Source organism: Nasonia vitripennis (assembly GCF_009193385.2).
Source record: "Nasonia vitripennis strain AsymCx chromosome 2 unlocalized genomic scaffold, Nvit_psr_1.1 chr2_random0010, whole genome shotgun sequence".
In the NCBI taxonomy this organism is placed as follows: domain Eukaryota; kingdom Metazoa; phylum Arthropoda; class Insecta; order Hymenoptera; family Pteromalidae; genus Nasonia; species Nasonia vitripennis.
In genome coordinates this window covers 1,434,380-1,454,398 of record NW_022279617.1, presented here as the reverse complement: position 1 = coordinate 1,454,398, position 20,019 = coordinate 1,434,380, and the positions used below count along the sequence as shown (strand labels likewise).

The window sequence follows — 20,019 nt, the reverse complement described above, 5'->3', positions numbered from 1 at the left end:
CGTAAAATTAGAGAGCGTCGATTAATTTATGGTACAAAAATCTAAAGCCTTCATTGAAAATCAGTGAGGCTTCAAAAACGGGTACGTAAATTTATGTTAGATATATTACTGCGCTGGTACATAAGGTCATTTTATTTTTATAATCATTCGTTTTAGATTAAATTATTACGAGAACAGATGAAAGTCATCAAAGATAAGTGTGCGAAGGCTAATCGTGACGCTCTTACGAAAACTTGCGAGCAGTTACCTGACAGCCAGAAAATTGCTGTTGAAGCGTGCTTTAATGCAGCTAAAATCAAAGATGCGAGAGGCATTCGATATACCAATCAATGGATTTACGAATGTTTGCTCCTACGCATAAAAAGTCGTAAGACTTATAATCATTTACGCTCGCATACAATGTTAGCTTTGCCTTGTTTAGAGACGTTGAGTCGTTATCTGAAATCAATTAAAGGTACATATGGTTTCGACAACAATATGTTTAAAATATTAAAGAAAAAAACAGATAAAATGGATGAACGCGATGTGCGTGGTAAGTTATCTCATGCAATAATTTTTTGTAAAAATACGTATATATTTACAAAATAGAAACATCAGGCTTGTAATCAAGAATATCCCCTCTTTAAAAACTTATTCGCGAAAAGTAAATAGTATATTAAAATCGGCTTTTAGAGATTGGCTCATAACTCATGAACCAATCAACAAAATCACTTGAAATTTTAACAGCAATTAGTTTTCGTTGTGGTAAACCAATAAAAAATTTGGAAGAGTTTAACCGTTTAGTTTTGAAGATACAAGAAATAAAAAAAATTTGAATCATCGATATCTTGAGAACAATGGGGTTTTAAAAGCTGCGCAATGAACTTAGCCGAGATGCATAAAAAATCTACCTTTTCACGAAATTGTAGATAAATTGAAGCCTTTTACTCTCGTAAACGTTGGACATAGAAAACTCATTTTTTTTCAGTTTTCGATTTTTAACTCGAAAACTACGTAGTCAAATACATTGAAATTTCTGTGGTACATAGCTTGACTCATAACCTATCATGGTATTTTTTTTTTGCGAGGTTCTGATATTTCGTTTCAAAGATATGCCTTATTTTGAAAAAATCACCATTTTTGCTTTTGCTGCCGAACGGTGCGGTCGATCTGGAGGGTCAAACGAGGAAAGGAAGGTAATTTAATTCTCTTTCAAATGCATTAAAGCTGAATTGTTTGTATTAATGGGATGATTGAAAAAACGCGAAATATTGCTTTTCAAAAATCAAAAAATGGCCTTAAAAAAATATAGTTGGTGAAATGAAAAATAACTTCTTTTCCCCACTTCAGAATTCAAAAATGGATAAACATGCCAAATTTTGTAGACATTCATATTCTTGATTCGAAAATATTGCGGTATGCATACACTCACACACACATCCATACGGACATTTTTTAAAAACACGTTATTTGAACTGTACAAACCTCAGAATGTATTTCTAACCTATTTTAGAGAGACTCGAAAATTTTACTATTACAAAGCTTCCTCTAGGAGGAAGCAAAATCATATATTTCACTAATACGGTTTACTGTACCCGCGAAAACTAGTCTTACTCAGAAACTGTGTTAAAATATAATTTTCGGACGGAGTTAAATTATCGTTTATTACATTTGTTAGTTCATTGTTAGAGTCATAAGTATTTACTCTTTTTATGTATACTTTTAGTTGATGAGATGAGATTATCAAAGACGTTGTCTTTTAATAAGGCGAAGTTGCAAATGGAGGGATTTACAAACCTCGGCAAATACACGCCAAAGCACCAGGAGCAACAAAAAGGAGACCATGCATTGGGTGTCATGTTTCAGCCATTCAAAGGAAAATGGGTGCAAACATTAGGCTGCTTTTTAAGCAAGGGAAGTGCAAATGGCACTGTTCTCCATCAGATAATGATGGAAGCTATTATTTTAGCCGAACAAGCTGGCTTAAAAGTAGACGCTATAGCAAACGATGCTGCGTCATGGAATAGGTCAATGTGGGATTTGTTTGGTGTTATAATGAACAAAACGTTAGCATTGAACATATCGTTGATCCACAAAGACGTTTATGGTTCTTTTCCGATTTCCCCATTTGATCAAGTGCTTCTGGAATTTTTTTTCAAAGCGGAACAAATACGCGAAAATCTGAGTATGATACACACAAGCTATTTTTTTACCTGACCCATGTTTAGTGTCGTTTCATATTATTACAGAGGTTATTATTTACAGACGCCTGATGGGCCAGTGTCATTGAAACATTGGTACGCATTATTGGCCATTGAAAACCCCAAGGCTTTCAATTTGAAAATTAATTATAATTTAAGAGAAGAACATATAAACCCACAGTATTACCAGAAGATGAATGTTGCTTTAGCTTTCCAGGTAAATATAATCAATAAAAATTAAATTATACATATATTACACTATATTTGGATATTAACAAGTACAGTTATTAATGATTTTTTTACTGTTATTTTGTAATAACTAATTCTGATCTCGTTTGAAAAGGCTGCCAATTTAGTGTTATACAGATTTAAAAATTTATATTTACACGCGCACAATAAAATAATACTATTCGATATACGTACAGTTTATTGCGAACTCGTATGATTTTTGTTCTCGTTTTGCTCGGGCGTCAACTTCACCTTCGCGTGGCAAGCAACTCTTTGGGACTTGTATTTTAAACGACAATATCATATTAAATTATACTTTTCTTATAGTTTTTTGGTGTAGCCGATGCAATCGATCTTTTAAAAGATAAGCATCCAGATTTACAGGACTGTGAGGGATCGATGAAGCTTTGTAGAAGGGTTAAGGCTCTTATTACAGCTATGAATAGTCGAACACCTATGAACACCTTAAGACCAGATAATGAAATGTGGAAGGTGCGTATAAACATTTAAAAATTTCTTTAAAATTTTATGAAACTTGGAGATCCATATATAGCCGCTTACTATATGAATATCACGTTTACGCACACACATACACACAGAGGATACTATGTAAAGAATTATCTCCTCCGCGTCTCCTTTTTTTCACCTAGATATGGTGTACCTATGTACAGGTATAGGTTATATGAATACACAGAAAGAGACACTCTGTGCACCATGCGCTGAAATCTGTTTTCCGTTACTCCCGATCGGACTTTTGTTGCGTTGATTATGCGATTTCGCTGAATCACATTTTTTTGGCGCGCACTTTTTCGATAGCCGCTCGCAGCTGATAGAACAATGCATGGCCGGCTGTCTGTGTATATATCAAAAGAGCTTTTTCAATTGCTCGGCGATTCAACCGTACTATATATATATATATATATATATATATATAGTATATATATATATATATATATATATATATATATATATATATATATATATATATAATATACATTTAATCTCAATTATCTCGTTGGCAAAGCATGCCAGCGAAAAAAGTTTCGGGTAAAAGTTTTAGGATTTTTCCCTGGCTATCTGATGATGACCTTGACAATGACATTGAGCATGACCTTCAAGGTCATTTGAAGGTCAAGTCGATTTTTTCAAATAGAAACCCCTACTTTTGGCACCAGAAATGGAAAGAGCGGGAAATTTTACGTTCGAACATGTGATTTTGGAAACAAATCATCTTTTATGCGGAAATTACCTTTGACATCAGCCGAACCCAGGATGCACCATCGAGGAGGTTGTCAAAAGGATTTAGCATCCCATTTTTTGTTTTTTGTTTGTATTTTTTTTTATTTGTTTTTTTTTTGTTTTTTCCCTTTTTGTTATTATTTTGGTATTTTTATGGAATGTTAACTGGAGTTAACCATTGATTAATTGTTCGAAATTACCGCCGTTTTGTTGGATGCAAAGATCAAGTCGAGCTCTGAATTGTCTTATGGTTCTAAGTAGAACATCTCGAGGGATTGCTGCACAAGCTGTACGAATGCGTTCGATCATATTATCTCGCGTTGTTGGCCGTTGAGCATAAACAACATTCTTAAGATATCCCCATAAGTAAAAATCGGGAGGGGTTAAATCAGGTGAACGAGGGGGCCAGGCAACTGGGCCACCTCGACCAATCCACCTGCCATTGTAGCGGGTGTTTAAATAATCACGAACAATGCGTGCATAATGTGGTGGTGCTCCATCTAATTAGATCCACATTCTTAGCCTTGTGGCTAGGTCTACATTTTCTAGTAATTCAGGTAAAATGTCTCGAAGTAATCTCAAAAAGTTTACCCCATTCACGTTCTCTTCAAAGAAATAAGGACCAATCAAATAGCCATTGATGATTCCACACCAGACCATAACACTCCAGCGGTGTTGATTGTCTATGGGCCTGGACCAATGAGGATTTTCATCTGACCAATAATGGCAATTATGTCTATTCAATTCTCCAGTGTTTCTGAATGTTGATTCATCTGAAAAAAGAACGTGCCTGAAAAAGTCTTGATCTTGTTGAATCATTCGTATTGCCCATCGACAAAAACGTACTCGCAAAATCATATCATTTGGAGTTAACTGTTGTGTTAATGTTATGTGATAAGGATGATATCTTCTCGCTCTCAATATTCGGGATGCTGTTGATTGAGGTATACCTATTTCTCTTTCTATTTGTCGAGTACTAATGTGAGGATCAAGATGAATAATCGCTAGAATGGTAATAACACGAGGATCGTTTTCGTCGTATTCATGATGACGGCGTTGACGAACAAAAGCTCCATTTCGAGCTCTCTGAGTTAAGGTTTGAATAGTAACATTACTTGGGTGTCTCCTATTGGGATAGCGTTCAGCATAAAGTCTGGCAGCTGCTGCATAATTATTTCGACTTTCTCCCAAAATCATGATCATATCAACGATTTCGTTGGGACCATAATCAGCCATGATCAAAATCAAAATAATTTGTTACAGACCAGTAAACAGGGAAACAGATTTTTTTCAATAATAATTATCGATTTACAAGAAGTAAAAAACACGATTAAGCTTTTCTGCACTAATTTGCTATCTACATAACTGTTAAGAGTAGTTCACTCTCAAAAATTGACACTAATACAAAATAATGGAATGACTTAACTACATCAAGAATTTTGAAAATTGACACTAATACAAAATAATGGAATGACTTAACTACATGAAGAATTTTGAAAATTGACACTAATACAAAATAATGGAATGACTGAAAATTTTTGAAAACTGAAAAAATTACGAAAATTTTAGAAAATATTGAAAATTTCTGGAAATATTGAAAATTTTTTCATTTTTGAACGCATGTCAGTCTCTTTTCATTTATGGGGCTAAAAGTAGGGGTTTCCATTTCAAAAAATCAACTTGACCTTGAAATGCCCTTGAAGATCCTGTTTAACGACAGGGTCAAGGTGACCATTCGTCAGCCGGGGAGAAAACTGAAAACTTTTGTGGGTAACATTTTCTCCTTGAATGCATTCGAGTTCAGCTAACCAGTTGTACTGTTATCGGCATGACCAATGACCTTGACCATTGAATTCAAGGTCAAGGCAAGGTCATATTCAAACGTAAAATTTCCCGCTCTTTCCATTTCTGGTGCCAAAAGTAGGGGTTTCTATTTGAAAAAATCGACTTGACCTTCAAATGACCTTGAAGGTCACGCTCAATGACATTGTCAAGGTCATCATCAGATAGCTAGGGAAAAATCCTAAAACTTTTATCCGAAACTTTTTTCGCTGGCATGCTTTGCCAACGAGATAATTGAGATTAAAGATTAAAATGACTCACCCTGTATATATATATATATATATATATATATATATATATATATATATATATATATATATATATATATATATATATATATATATATATATATATATATATATATATATATATATATATATATATATATATATATATATATATATATATATATATATATATATATATATATATATATATATATATATATATATATATATATATTGTTCTTTTGCGCTCTTTATTTTAGGCGCACGGCAGCAGTAGTAAATTCCTAAAAATCTCCGACTTATGCAAGTTGCTCTCGATATAGATTAGTCGTCGCTTGTGTGTTTTCATTCATATATATGAAACTTTAATTACCCGATGCTAAACGTTTGAGTAGTCGCCGTGCAGCCGACGAAAGAAAGAGAGAGAGAGAGAGAGAGAGAGAGAGAGAGAGAGAGAGAGAGAGAGAGAGAGAGAGAGAGAGAGAGAGCGAGAGATTACGTATAATATAGTTACTACGCGCAATTCATTGTTTTAAAATGCAATCTCTCGCGCGCGTACAAGCGCTCCAATTATCGAGCAACTGCTCCCTCGAACTTGCGGTCGACTTGTCGGTGTAAACATTTTATTGCCCTTGCTGCTAAGTATATGCGTGCGCAAATTTGAAAAAAGTGCGCTGCCGTTGCTGCTCAGAGAGCAACACGTTACCTTAAAATATATTATTCTATCAATAACAATAATATTGTTTTATATATTGCAGAATATTGAAAGCTTTTTGCACTTTCTTCGAGAATGGGAAAGTAAAGCTAAGAAGGAGATAAATAAGTACGAATTTATCACAGATCAAACTTGCTATGGGTTGAAGGTTTCCTTGCAAGGAGCGCTGGAAATTTGTAGATTTTTGGCTAAGGACTGCAATTTTAAATACTTGATGACTGCCAGGTTAAATCAAGACAATTTAGAAGTACGTATTCCAGCATGCATAATATGAATTTTTATTCACGGCACGTAAAGTGTGTGCGTACTGTAAGACCTCCGATCGGAAACACGGCTACGCATTTTACGGTCCTCGAGAAAAAAAAATAGTATGCGCACTACGAGAGTAAGTAAAGAATGCCTCAGATCGCACAGTGTGACCCGAGCCGAAGGCGAATTGCGGCAATTGTATTCGATCTGCAACAGTCTCTACTTCTACTCTCTATGTAAATAATATAATATTGAGATACTCGTGAAAAAATTGCATCTTGTATGTTAATAACAGAATTTGTTTTTTCAGAGATTCTTTGGAATGATGCGCAATTGTTGCGGATCAAATGATTATCCCGATTCGGCCCTTTTTATTCAAATGCATAAGCTGGTTTCGACGTACTCCTTGGTGAAGCCACAGAAAGGGTCGAATATTTCGGGCGGCGAAATCATCGATATCCTGCTTAAAATTAAAGATATTCAGAATATCGATGAAAGACAGCAGCAATGCAATGCTCAAATTGGTACAATCCTCGACAAAGGTCTGAATACCGATATTCTTCCAGATGCGGCGAAAATCATGGAAGATCATGATTATTTTAAATACTCAACTTCAGACTACGTAACAGCGTACGTAGCAGGATTTGTTGCGCGCAAAGGTAATCGCTTTGCTAGATTATTACAAATAAATAAAAAATAGAAATTTGCGAAAAATGCGTTGCGTCTCTTCATTTATCGGAGAATGAAGATCATGAGTCGGAGCATTACAAGCTTATCAAAATGAAATCAAGAGGTTCTTTGTGTGAGCCTTCTGTTAAACTATTTTTATTAATCTCTGCATTAGAAAGAGCAACTTTGAAAGTTTTTAATGAGGGTAATATTAACACCGATACGTTGTTTGAAATTACAAATGCTCTAGAAAATTTAACACCTCTTCCATTTGTTGGTTGTGAAGAGCATGAAATGAGATTCACGCACAGAGTGGTATCGTTTTACCTCACTACGAGAATGCTTTTCATTACGAAGCAGGCCAACAAGAATGATTGCATTGAGAAGGAAACGATGAGAGAAAAAAGAAAATTATCGAAGCTGTTATATGCACCAAACAATAACGAAAATATAGCAATCCAAAACAGTGATTCGGTGCAGATAAAAAAAAACGAAAAAAAGAGAAGTAAAAAGCTCTATACCTACCAAAAAGCAGCGCAAGAATTTGTAATTTATTGTTGTGTAATAAACTTTATTGTTATGTACTAAAAAGTAGAAATATAATTTACTTACCTCAAAATATAGTTATAAAAAATTATTCCATACATATCATAATATTATTAACTGATTTTTACAAATAAAAAATGTTGATTCTTATATTTTATAATAATTGGCACATTTATGTGCGTTTCATTGTCACTTAAAAAAAAGGTATGAACATGTGAAAAAAAAACGTCGAGTGGACTTGAACCCCGGTCAAAAGGATTACCACGCAGTGACTCTAAGCCATAGGCTACAACGACATTGAAGTATATAATTTTCGAAGAAGCATATGTTTATCGTGGAGAGTCAAGGTTTTAGTTTGGATATAATTTGTTTGTTTAACGTTTGTTAGGTTATTGTATGGCATGGGATTTAGTATAATTTCTTTCTTTATTTAACAAAAAATTAAAATTATTCGTAATTTGAACACTCGCAGAAAGAATTTCCGATGCCTTTAATTAAACATACCTACATAAAATAAATCAATGAAAGATAAATTGTGCATAATTTATACTTTTTTATATCATGTCATAAAAACGTTGTTCATGTGTAAAAAAAATTTTCCTTTCCAGGATTCGAACTCCCGCTTCGAGTAAAAAGCTAAACATAGCGATACAGTACGTTCGGTGACCACTAGGGGCTCTGATATCAGTAAAATTTTAGTCATTTCGCCGAGTGTGCGCCCGGATCTTCTGCGGAAAACCGGAGCACTTTTGGATACCCGAGCCTATAGGAGTTGGGTCTCCTTCTATTACTAGGTTGTGCGGGTCCTTTTATAGGCCACGGAGAGAGCGGGAATCGAGCCGCCGGAAAAACACATTCATACTTGCACACACTCATTCACACCTACATACAAAAATCATTTTCACACTTATAATATAATGCGCAGGCCGCGCCGCCACTCGCTCTCTACTCCTACTCTCATTATAATAGCGCCACTGCGCTCGCCGCTCGGTCTATATAGATATAGGCGCGTGTTGCGTGCTCTCAGTGCTGGGGTCACGATTTTTCGGAGGGTCGCTCAAATGCCTCAAAACTTCAGGGGGCAATACGGTAAAAGCGATCTGCTTTGTCCCCTGAAGTCAGCCATCGGGCAACCCTGCATCAATTCGAAAATGTTCGAATTACCGGTGGCTGCACCAAAAAATAAGAAAATGTCACTAAACTAAAACTAAAAAACAGCGATGCCAAAAGTGGCAGAACAGAAAGCGGTAAATTTGAATAGTTTTAAAATCGAAAAAAAATGTCTGTAATTAAATTTTGAATATCGGGCAATTAATTAGGTACTAAAAGAATAAAAGTTACTGTAAAAAAATAAAAAATTTTTTAACTTCGATAACAGTTACAAACATTCATTGAACTTTTTACGTACTTTTACCCGAATGGCATTATTGAAATCGTAAAAAATTTTGACATTACAGGCGGTTGAATAATAAACTATATGAAAAGTATGAATTATTAAGACATTATTAGAATAATCAAAACGTTTAAACAACAATATCAATGCAATAAAACGATAAAGCCCCTTTTACACTGTGTACTGGAATTGTAAAATATTTTATTTACGCTTCAACCTATGTATTCTGAGGGGTTTTTGGGGTCGCTGATTACGAATCTGATATCAGATTTGCAACAAAATTCGTTTAATCAAGTTTGTTTATACAAATTACTGCATAATTTGAGTTTTGAGATAACCTATGTACTATAAGGGATTTTTGGGGTCGCTGATTACGAATTTGATATCAGATTTGCAAAATGAACTGTTTAAACAACTTTGTTGATGCGAATTACTGCATAACTCGAGTTTTGTGAAAAAGCTTTATACTATCAGGGGATTTTAGGGTCTCTGATTACAAATCTGTTATCAGATTTGTCAAATAATACATATAACTACATCATACGAAATACATTGCGACATTCAGTCCTTTATTTTTGTTGAACCAAAATCTTGCGTTCTAACAAGGATTTCGGAGTAACCGATGATGAATCTTATATCAATTTTGCAACAAAATGCAGCAAGCTTTAGACTCAACTTCATATGCTCTGATAAACCATTCACTCTACGCACCGTAAATTTACTAGCGAAGCGAGTATAAATCAAAAATCAAAGCGCTTAAACCCAACTATACCACGCTCCCCGAGCTCAATAATTTATTTATAAAAACTCCTCGGCACATTGGAGTAAGGCGAGCAAAGCGAGAATAAATAAAAAACCAAAGCGCTTAAACCCAGCTACTTCATGCACCCCGAGATCAGTAATTTATTTAAAAAAACACCTCGGCACATCGGAGGAAGGCGAACGAAGCGAGGATAAAATCTAAAACCAAAGCGCTTAAATCCAGCTACCCCACGCACGACAATTTCATAACCTCTTAAACCCAAAAACGTAGTTTTTAATAAGTTAATCTAAGTTTTTATCAAAAACGTAAACTCTCAAACCCATCTACCCCATGCTTTGCGAGTTTCCGTACTCGGCACAGCGGAGGAAAGCGAGCAATTGCGAGAATTATTGTATACGAGCATGTATACAATATGTTGTAGTTGTCCAATAATTTGTACATGTACAAGCTATTGTAATCGACACAAGCCGCGCATTTCCTATAAAATTCTCTTGGCGCGTGCATTGAAAATGAATGGATGCTTCAAATGAGTACTCTCAAATCATAAAATTTTGAAGAGTATTTTACGTAACTTGTACATAATTTGTTTTTCTAGAATAAAAAATGCGAGAGTAAAATGACTGCGAAGCTGTAGTATTGCTGTAAACCTCGCTCGCCTTCCTCCGCTATGCCGAGTTCTGAAACTCGCAGTGCGAGGGGTAGGTGGATTTTAGATTTACATGTTATCATCCCTCACGCCCGCCTTCCTTTCCTGTGACGAGTAAGTTAACTCGCAATTCTAGAGGTAGTAGGTTTAAGAGTTTATGTTTTTTATATCTTCGCACTTGTACGCCTTTCTCCGCTATGCCGAGTACTGAAACTTGCCGTGAGAGGGGTTTTAATTTAAAATTAAATCTTCCCTGTCGCCCGCCTTTCTCCGCTGTGCCGTGTACGAAAACTCGCAGTCCTAAGGGTTGGTGGATTTTAGATTTACATATAATTATACCTCTCGCCCGCCATACTCCGTTGTTTCGAGTACGTAAACTCGCAGTGCATGGGATAGATGGGTTTGAGAATTTATGTTTTTGATATAATTCTCGCAATTGCTCGCCTTCCTCCGATGTGCCGAAGTATTTTTTCAAATAAATTATTGAGCTCGGGGAGCGTGGTGCAGTTGGGTTTAAGCGCTTTGGTTTTAGATTTTATACTCGCTTTGCTCGCCTACCTTCGATGTGCCGAGGTGTTGATTAAATAAATTATTGAGCTCGGGGAGCGTAGTGTAGTTGGGTTTAAGCTCTTTGGTTTTTGATTTATCTCGCTACGCTATTAAATTTACGGTGCGTAGAGTGAATGATTTATCAGAGCATATGAAGTTGAGACTAAAGCTTGCTGCATTTTGTTGCAAAATTGATATAAGATTCATCATCGGTTACTCCGAAATCCTTGTTAGTACGCAAGATTTTGGTTCAACAAAAATAAAGGACTGAATGACGCAATGTATTTCGTATGATGTTGTTATATGTATTATTTTACAAATCTGATAACAAATTTGTAATCAGAGACCCTAAAATCCCCTGGTAGTATATAGCTTTTTTACAATACTCGAGTTATGCAGTAATTCGCATTAAACAAAGTTGTTTAAACAAATCATTTTGCAAATCTGATATCAGGTTTGTAATTAGCGACCCCAAAAACCCCTTATAGTACATAGGTTGAAGCGTAATTAAAATATTTTACAATTCCAGTACATAGTGTAAAAGGGGCTTTATCGTTTTATTGCATTTATATTGTTGTTTAAACGTTTAAAAATTCTAAAATTACAACATAAAATTTGATGTGGAATTTAATGCAATTATTTTTAAAATTTAAGGAAAAAGAGATTGACTAAGAAAATTTTTTTTTATAAACGTCGACATCAAAGGGAGGCGAGCCAGAGAGAGAGGATAATATTAACTAAGATGATAATATCATTTATAGAGAATAATTTAGCAAGAGTCCCTTAATCAAACTCTTACCTTTGGGTAAAACCAAAACTCTAGCTGTGTGAGGTTGGTAGGTTTAGGAATTTTGATTTTTGAAGCTACTTTCACGCTCCCTCGCCTCTTTTTAATATGCCGACGTATTTGAAATAATATTTTACGTCTCAAACTCTTACTGAATGGGGTAGGTGGGATTAAGGATTTTAGTTTTTAATCTCACTCTTGCGCTCGCTCATCTTCCTTCAATGTGCAGACATATTTAAAAATTTAATTTGATTTTTGCGTGGGCTTATGTACTTAGGATATAATATTTTCGTTTTATGTTAGCAACTTGATGTGCCTGGTGTGGATGGTTTTAGGAGATTTTGGTTTAGTATTATTTTTTGATTTGCATCTCGCTGTGCATGGGGTAGGTAGATTTAAGTTTACGGGATATATTAATATTTACGTATGATATTCAAATCTTGGGTAACTAGATTTGATGCTTAGGGTTCTTGTTTTTTAGTTTTAGTTTGACATATTCTTATTTATAGGTGCAGCCACCGGTAATTCGAACATTTTCGAATTGGTGCAGGGTCGCCCGATGGCTGACTTCAGGGGACAAAGCAGATCGCGTTTAGCACGTTGCCCCCTGAAGTTAGCATTTGAGCGAGCCTCCGAATAATCGTGACCCCAGCACTGCGCGCTCTTCCCAGGGATGTTAACGCACCCAGCACGGGTGTAGTATACGTGTAATACGTGTGTATTTCTGCTGCGAACAACGTTGTGAATAGCTGCGATCAGAGCTGAATCACACTATTTAAATAAATAATTGTGATCAAGGATTGCGATCCAGTGGATTTTTTAGGTAAGTAAAACAACATTTTTATGAAAAAATAACGATTTATTGCGAGAAAAATTTGTTATTAAAACCCGTGAAAGAGCAATGTGAAACGGTCCGCGAATGGTTATTACGCGAACGCGAAGGATTCGAGACCCGAGGTTAGTAAAGCGGGAGAGAAGCACATTCGAAGAGTGATAGCAGTCTTTGATCCACCCGGTAATATCTATTGAGTGGACAAAAGACCTCCCTATCCTCTGTAATGGCCGAACCACCAGAGGAGAGCTGCTTGTGCGTAGAGGGAGATGAGTAGGGTATTCCCACTACGCATATCCCGCGCACTTAGGTAAACCACGTAGCTATTAGACTGATGTGTGAGGTACTACCATCTCACCATGAGTCTAGAACCAGATGCGCCACTTAAATGCAGGGTACTACCATCCTACACCGGTGACACAACTGATGGGGGGATGGGAGTGGGTAATACTAAACAAGGGTTTATATGTTTTAAATGTCTTTCATTTATTTATTTAATCATTCAATATTCTATGATAAGCGATGCTGGATCTCAGTCTACAAGGAGAGGGTGTGGACTGCACACATACTCTTCGAGAGCCTGGGGCTCATGGACTACTGGGTATGGTGGAGACCGGAGCAAGCAGCAAGTACTACCATTCGCACGATGCTCAGTTGAGAGCCAGATCATGAATGCTCGCTGCTGACTCCGGGGCTCCTTATATACCCGGGATGCTCCCTCTCTCCTGTGTTATCTGTGCGCACGCCCTCTACCAGCGCTTAGGTAGACTATTTATATGTGTCTACTAGCGCCACTCGGTCGGTAACTTGCCTACGCCAGGCAAGTTATCTGTTGCTGTTTTCTTATCCCCCGGGCTGGGCCTGCCGTTTCAAATGTTTTGGTTAGGTTAGTCTACTAAATCTATTAAATAAAGTAAACATACAAATAATAATAAAGAAAAGAGGACATTTTTGCACGTTTTAGGTTCTTATTGAAGTGAAAAATATACTTGTATAAAAAAAATCATTCCAGTACTCGTGAAATAGGTTAAGCATACGTCAACAACAATCATCAGTTTGATGTTTACTTTCTGATCTCAACAGTTCTGATACTTAAAAAAACATTCATTTTATAGTTTATCGCAGTAAAAGAGCCTATCATAATTGTTACATTATAAAAAATGATTAAAATACTGTAAATTGTGGAAGTTTAATATAAGTTTAATTCACTCTTGAAAAATTTTATATTTTATGCATAGTGCTACTAGAATCAGTTTGACTATTGAAATTTTGCGCAGACATTGCTTTAATTGTTATTTAAAAACATGCTACCAGGTCAGTGTACTCTTAACTTTCTCCATTGGTGTTGGCGAGTCCAGGTGTATCTGAAATTCTGCGTTACCAGAGCCATATTACAAACATTGATTGGCACGCTTAAGCTGCAAATTCTTGCCAGTTATATTTCTAGTTTCCACTGAATTTTTACGTTTAGAAAGTTATAATAGTTTTGTCTATATATACTTATTATTCCATTATAAATAATGATCAGAATATTGTAGAAGTTGAATGAAAATTTAATAATGGAATCTTAAAGAAGTTTATATTTGATTTATAATGCTATTGAATCAACTCGACTTATTTAAATAGTGTGATTCAGCTCTGATTGCGGCGATTCACAACGTTGTTCGCAACAGAAATACACACGTATTACACGTGTATTACACGTATAATACACGTGTACTACACCCGTGCTGGGTGCATTAACATCCCTGGCTCTTCCCGCTTTCTTGCTGCTTGCCGCTGTTGCCGCTGGTTGGCTCGTGGCGCTGCTGTTGTACTGCTGCTTTGAGCTCAGCTGTCAGCTGTGGCGCGTAGCTTCGTATTGTATTTAGTATATAATTTAGTATTCTTTACAAATCATCTTGTTGAGACATTCAGATAGCGCCTTTAGTTTCAAAGTTATAAGTAAAAACACCAAAATCGCGTTTTTTTTTTGCAATAAATTGTTAATAACTAACAATAAGGAACGGAAATGAGAGTGAAAAACATATACCTTTTCATCTGCTTATCATCCTTTACATGATGACACAATCGCTTTGCTGCAACAAATTATGTCATGTAAAAATGCTCTATAGCTTGGCCTATCTCTCGCGCCGCTGCGCTCGCTGCTCGGTATATACAAATATACGCGTGTGTTGCTCTATCGCTCTATCAGCGGGGAGCTCTATCGCTGTTTCTGATGCCGCCACTGGCTGGCTCGTGACACTGCTGATGTTATGCTGCTGGTATGATCACAGCTGTGACTTGGAGCGTTGAAGTGAAGAGTAGGGGAGCGCGATATACTCCCGTAAATCTAAAATTTTGTTCAACAAAATTTAGTTTTAATAAATTTTATAATTGTTTGCAGAGCTTGTACTGGGTGTTACAATATAGATTATCTGCTGTTATTAGATAAAATAAGGAAAACAATTTTATTATATAATAAAAAAAATTAATTTATTGGTAAACATACGTTTATTTTGTGTTTTAATCCTTATAAATTGTAGTGATTCTTTTATACTAAATAATATATATTATTTAGTAGTACAAATTCAGATTATAAATATCAATCTTGACTTCAAAAATATTTTAGATCTTTTCAACTGTTATCTTAAAGTATACGTGTAAACTTTACAAAGTTATGAATCTAACATATTTTTAGGTAAAAATAGCATAGAATTTCAAGGCTTACTACAGCACAAGTAGCTCAGGCAGTAAGATGATTTTTGTGGTTAATATATTTGAATTAGCAACAATTCAATTTTTCATAATTGTTTAGTAAAAATAAAATAATTTAATTTATTTTGATTAAAACAAATACTTTAATTTTATGAGTGATTTATGACGTGATTTTGAAGGTAATTCATCACGTGAGAAATTATGCTAAATAGGTACGTGATAAATTACGTGATGGATAGTGTGATAAATCATGAGATGGATCATGTGATAAATCATGTGATTTTTCTCGCCAGGGTTTACTATATACTAACTAAAACACAGTAAAAGTGTATACAGTGTACTGTAAGTGTGCACAGTACAGTAAAAATTGCTACATAGCAATTTTTACTGTACCGCATATCAAAGTTTATGGATACTAAATCTTTTTAAAAATATTTTTGGCCCTTTTATTTTGTCGTCTGTTGGTGACTTTTTCTCTTATTTGTGTTTGTTGTGTGTTGCAGGAGAATTTTCATTTATTTATTTGTTACATTCAATCTCGAAGTCACATCGCATAGAATTTCATGATATCCTAATTTACATACATCGCAAGCTAATTATTACACACGTCGCAACGCATCGCTAGAATAATCGCATTAATATGTATATATTATGTTCTGATCTGGAAGTTCCTTATATACTAACCGAACAGTTTTTCGTCACTTGCGAGTGGAGTTTACTAGTCGCCCCCCTAGCAGCAGTAAGTAATCAGGCGTAATCCTGTTGTTGGGTTGAGTTACGATGAATTTTTTAGCTCTGTCAGTAATTTTTTACCGACGGAACACAGCGAGTCAAACAAGGTGTGCAATTTTTACTATACTGGTATAGCAATTTTTGATGAATGTATAGTAAATATTTACACAAACATACTATATTTTCTGCATAGGTTGAGTTTGTCTCCAAATTAGGAGAAAATATAGTAATTTTTAGTGATACATTTTTCTCCGTGTATGTGATTTTTGCGGACGGTTTTGCTCGGCTAGCTGCAGTCCCATGAACGGTAAGGAGAAAAAGTGGTTCGGGAGAATCAAAACACGTGGATAGTTGATTAATAAGATAACCCGCAAAGAAAGATAACCATAACAAACATATATCCGTATAGAAGGAGATACTCTGCGTGACTCGCGTGCGTCTCAAGGCTCGAGGAACAACCAGCGAACACACTCAATAAATCACTTCACTACGCACTCACTTTCACTCTTTCGTCGAACGTGAATTCCGCAAACGTCGCCAGATATTATGCTACGATTCCAACTGAATTCTTGTTTCTACGCGATGAGATAACCTGTAATTTACGCAACGGATGAGATAGCTCTTTCTTCGTAACGGAAACATAAAGGTAAAAAGAGGGAGAGAGAGACAGCAATCTAAAGGTAATCCATGCGCACGTGAGATAGCCCGAACCGTTTGCGAGACCGAAACGTGGAACTGTTTTTCACCCATGAGACGGATTCGACCGGAGAAAAGGAATGACTCACTGACCTTACAAGAATAATCCCTTCGAGAGCGAAGTTGAACCGAAGATCGTCACCAGGCGAAACAGGGGCACAAGGAATACGTCCGTCCAGGAACAGTCGGGTCAGGCGAATACCGGCTCCAGCGCTTGAGGCTCGCAGCCACCACTCTTTTTCAGCTTCCGCTTTGGGATTACTTGCACTCTGCACTAGTGAACTTAATGATGCTATTGTTGTTTCAATTTTGTTTATTGATAATTGAACTGGAATAATGATTTTCCTTTTTCTGTTTGATTTGTGGACAGGATGTATATTATCAATAACTTTTTTGGTTGGAGGAATATTGGTATAGGAACTGAAAAAAAATTATAATGTACAATTCTATGTAAAATATGTGATTATTTAAATAGAATTTTATGTCCTCTACTGTCCTGAACCGTTTGTAGAAAATATAAGTTTTTCATTTTATCAAAAAAAAATCCATTTTTTTTCTTGTAGAAGCTCCTGAGCCACTTCGACTTTTTAATTTCTGAAATGTCTTCTCTCTCGTGTAAGCTTGCTTAAAGTCTTTCCACTTTTTCTCGCAACTGTCAAATACAAAGATTTTTAATATTATAACAATCGGTTATTCAAAATCCATGTTTTTCACTCGCATTTCCGTTCCTTATTGTTAGTTATTAACAATTTATTGCAAAAAAAAGCGCGATTTTGGTCTTTTTTTGCTTATAACTTCGGTATGTAATTCCTCTGGTTACGTTACCTCCCCAAAAAAAATCATTCAAATAGCTACAGTAGATGCTGAGAAATGTTAATGCAAAGGTAGGTAACGTGCGCGCCGCGCGCCCCTATTACTATATATACGCTTCTCCTCGGGCGCTGCTCCGTTCCCCACCACTCGACTGCGAGCGCGCGCTCGGCCTATTTTCGCGAACTTCACGACGGTTTTTCGCATGCTTCGCATATATATATATCTTCCTATATTATATAGTCATTTTGGCAAGACTCCCCCCCACCACCCCTCCACCACCCCCCCCACCACCCCTCCACCACCCCCCCACCTTGGCCCCCCACCAAAACACGTAAAATTCTTTCATTTTTCTGTTATTTTCGAAAATCACAAAAACCCCCCCACCACCACCCCCCCCCCACCGCCCCCCCATCGCCCCCCACCACCCCCCCATCGCCCCTCCACCACCCCCCCGCCTGGCCCCCCCACCAAATAACATGACTGCTCTCTGCGTTATCGGGCTTGAGACCGTCATACTTTCACAACGCTATTGCGTAGTAAAATAAGGCCGCATTAACAGTCCAATTAAATACAAATTTATAACATATTATGATAGATTTAAATTGGATAATATTAAATAGAATTAAGGTTTAGGTTAAGGTAAGAAGTATCAGTTCCAAGAGAACCAGATATTGAAGATCTCTAATTTTATTTAAGTTATAAGATTAAAGTTAATTATTAATAACGTGTAAATATGTTAGGGAATAATTGAGTTCAAAGAACTCAAAGAACCATCAGAAAGTATAATCATTATAGATGATTCACTGATTGAATAAACAACAAAATGGACAAGATAAGCGAGATCAAAGACCTCGATGAATTTTCAGGTAATATGAGTAGTCAGACAGAACTAGAGAGACAGAATAAAGAGACAGTTTTCCAAATAATTTAATTTTCAGGATCACCTCACGTCTCCCAATGGCGCGCAACTCGAAAAGTCTATCATTTTATAGATGCCTTTTGCGGCACAAAGATTTAAACATTAAGAACATTAAAAAAAATTAAAATTAATTTAAAAAAAAATATATATATAAATTCAAATGATGAATTTCAAGCGTCAGAAAACTTCAAAAACTAGCTAAAACTATTTTAAATGCCATTAATAGTAGAAGTTCAATGTTAAACAATACTTTTACTTCCAGTAACAGGTTTTCTTATACAATAAGATCGATCATTTTCAACCATCCAGAACATAATTATCAGTTCATGAAAATAAAATTTTGAAGATAAAATCACACAGAAACTACAATAGGGGGTTGGCGAGCGAAGCGAGCAGGGGGGCGGAGCCCCACTAGTATATATATATATATATATATATATATATATATATATATATATATATATATATATATATATATATATATATATATATATATATATATATATATATATATATATATAATATATATATATATATATATATATATATATATATATATATATATAATATATATATATATATATATATATATATATATATATATATATATATATATATATATATATATATATATATATATATATATATATTACGATACTAGTGCGGTAAAGTAGTTTCACTCTCGTGGGGACAATATCGTCTGAGCGAAGCGGGCGTGATAAATCCTCACGAGGGTGAAATCCCTTTACCCCCCTAGTATCTTACGATATTTTATGAAAAAATATGTATAAACTGAGATTTAGCGAGTGCATTTTTGCACGAGCGTGACTTAAATCAAGGTTTATACCACGGCCTGTCATAAAGTATGTACATCTATTATTGATCTCGTGTGTAAAAGTTTGTGATTGCAAATAAGAGAGCCATGATTATTTAAAACAAAACTTTGCAAACGTCGGTAGGTTAATTGAAAATGAAGCTGGTGAAGCTACATATACCCTTTTGGAAGATACTTTTAATTATATTTTACGGCCGGTTGTCGCTCCACAGCTCGTCGGGTTTTCCTTGGCGAAACTCTCAGTGGTCAGGTCTCCCACGAGTTCAAGGTGTATGGCCTTAGTGCACAGGCACACAAAGACCGCCACGTAGCCTTTAGATGATTGGATCCCACGGCCTTTGGAGCTGAGGACTTGAAATGGTCCGGCATAGTCGACTCCACTACAACTGAACGGTCTTGAAGGCGTGACCCTGGGAGCAGAAAGCGGAGCCATCACCTGAGTCGAGGTTCGAGCAGAGGACT

General features: G+C 35.8%; 2 protein-coding genes across 13 annotated transcripts in view; both read left to right on the top strand.

The window, feature by feature from the left end:
- LOC100115042 (SET and MYND domain-containing protein 4) overlaps positions 1-20,019 on the top strand; it is a 656,582-nt gene that overhangs the window by 555,934 nt on the left and 80,629 nt on the right. Inside the window, exon 2 of one of the 12 annotated variants that reach the window (XM_032601621.1) lies at positions 12,543-12,856. The exons of the other annotated variants lie outside the window; for them this stretch is intronic. The gene's annotated coding sequence lies outside the window, so the exon portion shown is untranslated. The remainder of the gene's footprint in view (positions 1-12,542; positions 12,857-20,019) is intronic. 12 annotated transcript variants of the gene reach the window in all.
- On the top strand, positions 1,068-7,968 carry LOC107981268. The gene is made up of 6 exons (XM_031925390.1): positions 1,068-1,175; positions 1,706-2,164; positions 2,245-2,397; positions 2,736-2,900; positions 6,475-6,678; positions 6,991-7,968. Exons 3-6 carry the CDS (start codon positions 2,374-2,376, stop codon positions 7,378-7,380), a joined length of 783 nt encoding a protein of 260 aa, XP_031781250.1. The 5' UTR covers positions 1,068-1,175; positions 1,706-2,164; positions 2,245-2,373; the 3' UTR covers positions 7,381-7,968.

Excerpts from the sequence above, each read along its gene's own strand:
- LOC107981268 (XM_031925390.1), top strand. The coding sequence starts at position 2,374 with ATGAATGTTGCTTTAGCTTTCCAG. Across the intron at positions 2,398-2,735 it reads ATGTTGCTTTAGCTTTCCAG|TTTTTTGGTGTAGCCGATGC; the intron begins GTAAATATAATC and ends CTTTTCTTATAG. Across the intron at positions 6,679-6,990 it reads TAAATCAAGACAATTTAGAA|AGATTCTTTGGAATGATGCG; the intron begins GTACGTATTCCA and ends TTGTTTTTTCAG.